The sequence below is a fragment of the Setaria viridis genome, chromosome 3, assembly GCF_005286985.2.
Source record: "Setaria viridis chromosome 3, Setaria_viridis_v4.0, whole genome shotgun sequence".
In the NCBI taxonomy this organism is placed as follows: domain Eukaryota; kingdom Viridiplantae; phylum Streptophyta; class Magnoliopsida; order Poales; family Poaceae; genus Setaria; species Setaria viridis.
Genome location: NC_048265.2, coordinates 17225282 through 17235027, shown reverse-complemented (window position 1 = coordinate 17235027; position 9746 = coordinate 17225282). Strand labels below are relative to the sequence as shown.

Below are 9746 nucleotides of genomic sequence, written 5' to 3'. Positions count from 1 at the left end.
CTTGGACCGCCGCCGCCGATGGTGCCCCCCAAGGCACTGGATTTAATGGTGACGATTGCGCGGAGGAAATCTTAACGGATTGAGGTGGCGCCTGTGACTGGAGGTATGGTGCGCCGTTGTATCCCGGATGCGTTGATGGCAAATGAGCGTTGGGTCCTCCATGTTGAGCTTGGATCGGCTGAGGAGCCGAGTGGGATATGCTTGGAAAACTCCTGACCGGGGCTGTGATGGGTGGGGCGTACGCCGGCCCTTGGTATCCTTGAGACACGCCATTGGCCAGGGAGCTGATGACGGCATTGTATACCGTATTAGTTATCACCAGAGATTGATCGATGAAAGCTTGATAGACAGACAGCTGAACCATCTCGGACATCTTGCCCGAGTCTTCGATGATTGTAATCTGGCGGGGAGTTGGAAAAGGAACTTTCTTGACAGTTTCCCTGCTTCTGGTACGACTGAAGGATTGTAGGCATGTCTTCCAGTACTGTGCTATCTGCCTCTCCAACTCTTCCTTCTGGTCGTCCTTGAGGTCTGCTTCCGTCACCTTGATGATGTTGTCTTCGGAGATTTCGGCAGTTTTCAACATCGTAGTGGTCGTATTTGTCCCACTGGGCGTGCCAAAAGTGTGTTGGCGCTAAAAATCAGCCGGTTGAATCTCAGCGTCAGGCACACGACCCGGGAGAATCTGCTTAACTCCTATTCGGGTAATCGTCCTGGTGCGGTTCGCGCGGCGTGCCAGCCAATCTGACCTATTGATTGGCAAGGAAGGAAACGTGTCAGATCCCAGAGGCTGCGATCGGCTAAGGTTCCGATCTCGAGGAAGCTTATCAGCGAATCGGCCGATTTGCTATAACAAGGAAATCGGCTATGGTACAGCCGACAACTAGGTAACGTTTGTAAAGAAAACTGCCAGAGAAAACTAGACAACGCTACAGAAACAACACTTGAAACAGATCTAATCGGCTATGCGAAAGCGATAGATAAGCGATAAAGGTAAATAAGCCGAAAGCTCTAATTCCAAGCTGGATAACTGGTGATAAAACTAGAACAATAGGTAAAACCTAGAATTCTAGTAAATATCGATAACTGGTGAATAAATCTAAACGAAACGACAGCGATGCGCCCGAAGTTAAAGCTTAGATATTACTCGATAAACGGAACTTACAGAATCAGCCGGAGATCGTGTCGATGCAGTCCTGCCAACCCGTACGAACTCGTGAAAGAAGAAAAGTATTGGCGAAGTCGCCGACTTGAAAGTAAAGTACGAGGAAATAGTAGATTGTTGTATTGATTTGATGTTGTTTTTACAGATCTCTAAGGATGGCTATTTATAGCCTGTTAGAACCAATCTTTTAACCGACTAGGATTCTATCTCTAATTTTAAACGAAAACAAATATTTACAATTACAACTCGCATCGGAGTTGGTCGTTGTGCTCCTGTGGGCCAATCCTCCTTTATCTTCTCTTTGTAATTCACTTTAAGCCCGTATTGGCCCAATTGCCCCAGCCTCTTAATCGGCCGATTTCTACCAACTCCGTCCGCCAAAACACTGCAGCGCCAATCGGCTGATCTCCAACTGTAGCACCAACCGGCCGATTCCCAATCGCACCCTTTTTACTCGCCGCATCGGCTAATCCTTTTATTTTTTGACGCCGATTCCATACGTGTTCGGCTAATCCTTTTATTTTTTGACGCCGATTCCATACGTGTCAAAATCTGACGTCAACAAGTATCTATGCCACAAACGTGTTCCAGAACTTAATTAGGAGAAGTTGGTCAGTTGGGAATTTATTTACTTGAACAAACAATCAAAAAAACTTAATCATGTTTCTGAGTGATAGATTCTTTGTATCTACTGGCTTTGGCCGCATACGAGAACAAAAGGAACAAATCACATCTATGCATTGCACAGACATCGCACAGAACAAATCGCATCCTAGCAAGCAGGCAGCGTACTGCGTATATATCGCACAGAACAAATCACCTCGAAGCGGTGGAGCACCTGCGTGGGAGCGGCGAAGCACCTGCACGGGAGCGGCGCGGCCCCTCGCTGGGCTAGATCTCGAGCGCCGCCGTCGCCCTCCCAGGCCCAGCCGGAAGATTCGTCTGCCGCGTCCGGGGTTGCCGTGGCCAAGCTGGAGTCGGATGCTTGGTGCCGGTGGTGGCAGCTCGGATGGCCGCGGCCAGCGGCGCGGATCGGGACTTGAGCGGATGAGGACGGAGGCGGATAGACGGTGTACGGGATAGGGACGGACTGGACGAGAATTCCCAGGAAGCAACGACGGGAAAAAGGAGTTGGGGATTTTTTTTTAGTCAGATGGTCCCACACATGGACTCAGGTGCTGGTTCTCTACATTGCGGCTCTGGTGGTAGTTGATGTTAAATCCATGGTGGGTCCCACCTTAGACAAGGGTCGCGCCCATACATTGCTGGTGCCCTAAAGGACACATGTATTTAAAAGAAAGTGGTGTCTCCATCATGAAGATTTTAATACTATTGTCTAGAAAGCTCGGATAGGTCATGTTTAGAGGGAAAATATTATGGACATTTGGCAGCAAAAAATTAGACAAATTAGGAATGTAACATAAGGGTGGAGTATCAATTTGAAAGCCGAGAGTAGAAGGAAAAAGGAGAATATAATTAAAGAATATGATGTTCTAGATAAATTAGTTGAATCACAACCTTTCAAAAATGAACAACTGAAGGGAATAAACTATATTTAATTTTTGTTGAATAAAAATTGGGAGATGGAGGAAATTAAATCTGGGAAAATATCAAGGACGACAAATATTAAAGAGAGGGATAGGAAAACCAGATATTTTCGGACAATAGCTAACCATAGGAGGAGAACTCTTATCCGTGCCCTAGGAGGTCCTGATGCAACTATACATATCATTGATGAGATTCTTAAAGTGGCAATTGATTTAAATGTTTCTTTAAGCATGAAAATATGCCTACATAAATAAGGAAGTCTTTTTTCTCACCATGATAGAGTTATGTCTCTAGAGAATTCCTTTCTTGTGGCATACTTTATTATAGAGAAATTAGGGTGGACATTTTTGAATTATATTCTGACAACCCTAGCCCTAATGACATTTCTTTTATGTTCCGTCAGCACTTTTGTTAATGATGACACAATTTAGATATTGAACCACTTTTATGATGATAAGATGGATATTTTAGGATCAAATTTACTGTTACTACTTTAGTTCACGAAGATATGGATGCTTGTTCGATGAATAAATTAGATTAATTACAATGCTAAATTTTAGCTCTAACATTTTTATAAAGGTTCTTGTTGGCTCAATTAATTACAATGCACAATTTTCTATGTATAAATTTGGTCAGGAATAGTCAGGTTGTATAGATCAAATGTATGTAGACTCTCTCTATAGTAACCGCCTTGTTGGCTTTCCTTGTTGCCACCCTTTTTATGATATTTAAGTTGTGTTTTTAGATTAATTATTATACTGCATAATCAGAGAAATTTTTCATGCGGAGATGAATTCATAACTGGACGTGGGTTGTCGGGGAAAGCCAACACGCAAAAGGGAGGACCAGATGGGCCAGAAATGGCCCAGGTCGATCGGCCTGGCCTGTTCCGAGGCCAGGTCACTCTTCGATTTCTTCGACGTCAAGTCTACCAAGCCTCTACAATTCTACCGGAGACCATTCGCCTAGAGCCGCCTCCCAACCAACCAATTGGGAGAGGAGTACAAATACCCCTTGAAGAACCACAAGCAACAAAGAAAGGAGAGGAGTATAAATACCAATGCCCGGTCGGGCCCCTGCTCCGCCACCTCCTCTCGGCCTAGTGCCACCGGCACCCTCCATAGGTCCCTGCTTCACCGCCTCCACTCAGCCCAGCTGTCGGGGGAAAATATTAACGACTTTGTTATTCTCCTTATTCGACGGTCGTAAGGGCCCGGGTCCACCTCCAGCGACAGTGACCTCCGCCGACTTGACATGACCAGGGAATATTCCGCTTCGCCTCGCCCGACCCATGGCCCTAGGGTCAAACGCGCCCGACCGCCCGAGAACCGCTCCACATCCCTCGCCGCAAGCTTCCGCCTTGCCCGACCCCGGGCGCAAGGGGTCGGACGAGCCCGACCCCTCACCGCAAGGCTCCATCTCGCCCGACCCCTTGCCGCAAGGCTCTATCTCGCCCGACCTCGGGACGCTGGGTCGGACGCATCCGGCCCCACAGGTCAAATCTTTGCCTCGACCGAGGACATGCGCGGACCTGCAGACGAGGACGCAGCTCTCGTGGGTCCTCACCGATCTCGCCATAAATGCAGATGGGACGCGCATGTCCGGAATACGGCTCTGACACAGGGAGATGCGCCTGCACTCCTTGACGCGACCCGCCGGAATGTTGGGCAGTGCACTGCTGCCACGACTGCACCGTCCTAACCTCCCACTGTAACGTCCGTCATAGGGCACTCGTCGCCCATGCTACCTGACGGAGGAGGGCGTGTCGCCCGGTTTCCCGCTCGGCTTGGCAAGAAGGGCACATCGGTCGCGCCCCCCGGCCAGCACGCGTGGCTACAGTGGTCAGCATCGCCCGCGACGTGCACGGCTACAGTGGCCAGTCATCATCATCAACTCGCACGGCTATAGTGGTCGGTCGCCACACACGTCTCGCGTGCTCGGCTACAGTGGCCGACCGCTGGGTCATCGATGGGACCCAACGGCAACCACCCCTCCTCGGTGGCCATGCTGACGGAACGCAGAAATCAGAAGGGAAGGCGGCAACCCCGGTGGCTCGGCCCGTCTCCCTGTGCATTGCCTTCCTTGCTTACCTTTCTACCTTTTTACTTTCCTTACGCCCAGCTCATTCGTAACCCCTGTATCCTCCTTGCACTATAAAAGGAGACCCGGGGGCCGAGGGCAAAGGATCCAGAGAGACCGAACCCCGAATTCACCCAAGTACGAACCAACCGAACCACCAGACGAAAAACACCCACAGAGACTTAGGACCAGCTTCCCTCTCTCACCCGTTTGTAACCCCTACTACAAACTTGGCACAAGTAACACGAGCAGCCTCCCACACTGGACGTAGGGCTATTCCTGCCCGAACCAGTATAAATCTCGTGTGCTCTCGTGCAACCATCTGAGCCTTACGCGCATAGAAAACAAATTTACTTGCCAGAGTCCTGACCCGTGATTCTTGACACCGACACCAGCGCCGGCGGCCTCCCCGCGCCAGCGGCCTCCGTGCGTCCCACGGACGGACTTGAGACGAAGATGGATGGATAGAAGTGGGTCGAGTGTGTCCCGTCGTTTTGAGCGGACGCAATGAACCCGCATCTCCACGGTATATCCCTCCTGGGTCCGATCCAACCCAGATGCATTTTCAACCAAACGCGGGTCGATGGGGTCGAACCCGTTCCAACCCAGTTCAACCCCAAACCAAACACACCCTAAGTTTAAATAAAATCAAACCACAACAACTCTTAAACAACTTTCCAAACTAAATTCGAGCTGGAACCTCTCACTCCGCTCCTAGGCCTACTTCACCTCGCACCGACCCAACCCTAATTTTGGCTCATGATTGATAACTTAAATGTTGCCATTACTGTAGAACGAGAGAATGCGAGAGAGTGTTTTGATCAACAACAACTTTACATTGATCATTAGATAGAGTTATATACATGTACAAGAGGCTCAAGGCCTTAACTAACATGCACTCAGTCAATGCTACAAATAAATCATGGTCCGGAGCTATTCCAGGAGGAGCACGTTGCAACAGACATGTACACATATACACACACGTTCAACAATTACCATGACCTACTCTCCGAGTCACCTTGCGTCGCGACACATGCATTAAAACATTGCTGCTGCAATGGCGTAAATCTGTCGCGATACAAGTACCCACGTCACCTGCAACGTCACATCTGCATCGCTGAACTTGAGACCATAAACTACTAGATTATGTCTATGTGAATGTGCATTTGTATGTGTTGTGTGTTTAACTATTTAAGACTTGTTTGCGATTTACTTGGGAGTTTTGCAGTTTACCGCATGTGTTTTGCCATGGGGGAGGGACGAAAGGGGCGACAATGAGTTAGTGATGATTGATTAGACGATTTTTTTGGCAAGCCAAAGCCTTATGGAGCACCAGGCATCAATAATAGAATGGTCACCATGCGCCAATCGACAGCTCCAAGTGAGCGCGCGCGTCTTCTTTGCAGGCCGCTTGCATCCGAGATAGGGATCGGTTCGTGAAGGGGAGCATCACATCTTATTTGTGTTTCCATAGCAAGAATCAGTCGTAGTGCAGGGAGTAGGGCTGGGAAGATCCCTCGGCATTAAGTGAGCCATAGCATGGCCATTGTTGCCCTGTTAGTTGCTAGGCCGATCGAGCCCCCAAACTAGTGGCCATGGTGCCTTGGAAGATCAAGTGGTTAGCTATTTCGTCACAAGTTGCGTCATTGACCATGCTCTTGTTCTGAGGCACATTCCCATTTTCAATTTCATTTTCAAGACAAAATGTCAGTGTAAAAACGGGAGAGGGATTATTCTAACAGCCCATGTGGTTTTCAGGTCTAATTGTGGTGCGTCTGCACTGGACATACCTAAACGTGCTATGTCTCGTTTTTATGTAGGAAGTGCTGTCTTGTTTGACTGAAACATGGCAGGACAATATTCGCCCGTTCTGTTGGACAAGTGAATTGTCTACCTCCTCCTATTAGTTTAGTCATTTAGGTTGAACATGTGGGTGCATGTAACTTAATTAATGTAGTATCAGAGTCAGAGATCTTGAGTTCAAATCATGTCGGGGGCGGTTAAAAAAATAATTGCAGCCCACTCCAATTTCCACGTATGCGCCCTAAATGAGACTGCCGTAAGGGGGAGTGTTGGAGAATAATGAACCTAGAAAAATCAAAACGACCTACAATTTGAAACGGAGGGAGTAGTGAATGCATCCGTACATCATCCTAGTTTGCACCCTACTCACAAACACAAGTCACCAAGTACTAGCCTACAACGGCATCACGAAGGAACCAGCAGTACGACATCTCTACAACTACAAGGCCACAACTCACAAGCACTTGATATCTTTTGAAAGCGTGCAAATCCAGTAACGGTGGAGCTGCGCGGCAACAAGCATGTCGCACATCAGATGCTTCACTCTGTCACGTACTGCAAGAACGCCTCGTCGCGGAGGAGGCAAGCCATGGTGTCAGGCGCGAGGCAAACCTCCACGTCGACGCTGCCATCCCCAGCCTGGCCCGGGAACGCCGACATCTTGCCGTCGAACTTGTTCGCGCGGCCGCTCCGCACAGCGAGGGCGCGGCCCCACCCGAAGTCGTTCCCGTCGTACATCGGGAACCGTGGCGAGCTCCCCATCGTGAGCGCCGCGCCGTCGGGGTTGCCCAGCGGGAAGCACCGTGGCGCTGCCTCCCACTCCGCCGCCGCCAGCCGGATCGCGCCGTCCTCGTGCGCCGCCACGGTCGCGTGCAGCTTGGCCGCCGCCCAGCCCAGGTCGTTGGACGCTAGCTCGGCCACGGTCGCCTTCGTCGCCACGCTCTGGATGGCGTTGCCGAAGTAGAGCGGGGAGATCGCCGGGCGCAGGCGGTGCCGGCAGTTCACGGCCATGCGGAACGTCGTCGTCTTGTCGGCCGCCAACAGCCGGCGCGCGCGTGTCACCGCCCTCCATACGTGCGCGCACAACGACTGGAACGACGAGATTTCGCGGCACCCGCACTGAACCTTGGAGTCGTGCGTGACCTTGCCGTTAACCTCGGAGTCTTGACCGGTTCTTTTCCAGCGGTTGGCTGTCGCCTTCAGCTCGCGAATCGCGGCGGCACTGAAGTGGAGGATTCGCTCGCGGAGGGGCGCCTCGGCGTCGAACGTCACGGCCGGGCCCACGCCGCCGGGGAAGCGCAGGACGGCGGTGGAGTCGCCAAAGAAGTTGCGGCGGAAGTCTGGCTCCCGGACCGGCGCGCCGCGGCACAGCCCCGCCCACGTGTTGAAGAAGTGCCAAAAGGAGGTGCCGTCAACGACGGCGTGGTTGGCGACGAAGCCGACGAACACGGCGCCGTCGCCGAGCACGGTGAGCTGGAACGACGTGAGAGGGCGGCCGTGGCCGCCGTAGCTCACCGTCCGGTCCATAGGGAACAGGCCGTTCGTGAGCCTGATCGGAACGTCGGCGCCGGGCACGAGAAAGTCGCCGAGCGACAGAGCCGGCGCGACGGCGTGGTAGAACTCGACGGCCGCGTCGCCGCCGCAGCGGATCACGATGCTGTCGTCGTCGAGCGTGACGAGCCGGCCGGCGAGGGCAGGGAAGACACCGAGCGCGCGTGAGAGCGCCGCGACGAGCGACGGCACCAGCGAGGCCATCACCACGCCGGGAGGCCGGAAGAAGAGCCCCTTCTGGATGTAGTGGCACGAAAGCATGGGCATGTCCGAGACCGAGAGCCTGAGGTCTCCAACCGCCGATGTGCCGGCCGGCCGAACCGTCTGCTTCGAGACGACGGAGATCGGCGGCGGCGCCGGCACGTCCTTGCGGGCCATTCCGTTCGGCGCGATGGCCGGGGCCGCGCCGACGGCCGAGGCAGCCTCCACCACGGCATCGGCGGCGGGTATCGGTGGAGCCATCCTCGGACCGCGCTTATCTGGAGCAATTTGCAGTGTGTGGTGATGCTTGGTGCTGGGGACGTTATATAGGCATCCAGGGAGCTTGGATTCGTGCACCTGCCCTTGTCCAACTGCATATCGACTGGACGTGTCGCATTCCTGGGCCCATTTCCGGAGAGCTTCAGCTTCAGGCTACCAATCGAGGGAGGAGTTGAAGGTTACCCCAAGGGAGCAGCGAACCAACAGCACACAAGCATCAGCCTCTCAGGGCTTGGCTGTCATGCTCTGCCGTTGTCTCGTGGCCTAACCGCGGTGGTGATCCGACGGCTGTCGCGCACACGTGCTGGAAGCGACCGCCCCTCGTGCGGCCTGTCTCGTGGTCCACCACGCCGCCACAAGCCGCCACGGCTTCGCGAAATGCGTATCTCCCGCGACGGTGCGGCGTTGCTGTCAGCCTGTCACGGGCTGGCCGTGGCCGTGGCCGTGCGGGGGCGGGGGGAGAGCACCGGGCACCAGACAGCGGCCACCCGGGCCTGGCGGGGGCCAGAGCCCACGCGCGGCGGCCGCGGCGGGTGGCAGCGCACATGGCCCCCGGGGCCCGGATCCCCGGCGCGGGCAGCGTGGAAGCGGCGGAGCCACAGCTTTCGCGTCGGAACTCGGGAGGGGGCGCGCCGTCGGGTTCGGTGGCTCGTGGACGGTACGCTGTACAAGGCCACAAGGGGGCATGGCTCGGCACGCTGCCTTGCCGCCGCGCGGTAGCGACGGGGCGTCGGCCGAGAGCAACACCGACGCGCCGCGACGGGGAGCACCGTGCCATGGCCGCGCTGCCGCTGCGTCGTCGTTGTCTTGTCCCGTCGGGCCGTCCGTGGCTGCTAAAATCTGATGGATGAGTGATGACCAGAGGGGAGCAAGCAACTTGTCAAGTTGTTGTTGTGTAACTCTACGGGTCCAGAATCTGCCCAAAAAAACTCTATGGGCCCAGAAAGCGTAGCGAACACTACGCATTCTGGAATGGGCCTGAGTGCAAGATAGGGCCCACTAACAAGAAATGAAAGCTAATTGGGCCTAAGGCCTTCTGGGATAAAACCCACCAGCACAGTCAGTTTCATTTACCACCCACCACGCTTCGAGCCCAAGCTACTGCCAGCCTAGCATTCTC

The 9746-nt window shown here is 53.5% G+C and overlaps 1 protein-coding gene across 1 annotated transcript; it reads right to left on the bottom strand.

Annotated features, from left to right (window-relative positions):
• Positions 1-6875: 6875 nt before the first annotated feature.
• On the bottom strand, positions 6876-8654 carry LOC117851055 (uncharacterized acetyltransferase At3g50280-like). The gene has a single exon (XM_072292750.1). It carries the CDS (start codon positions 8606-8608, stop codon positions 7136-7138), a length of 1473 nt encoding a protein of 490 aa, XP_072148851.1. The 5' UTR covers positions 8609-8654; the 3' UTR covers positions 6876-7135.
• Between the last annotated feature and the right edge of the window lie 1092 nt (positions 8655-9746).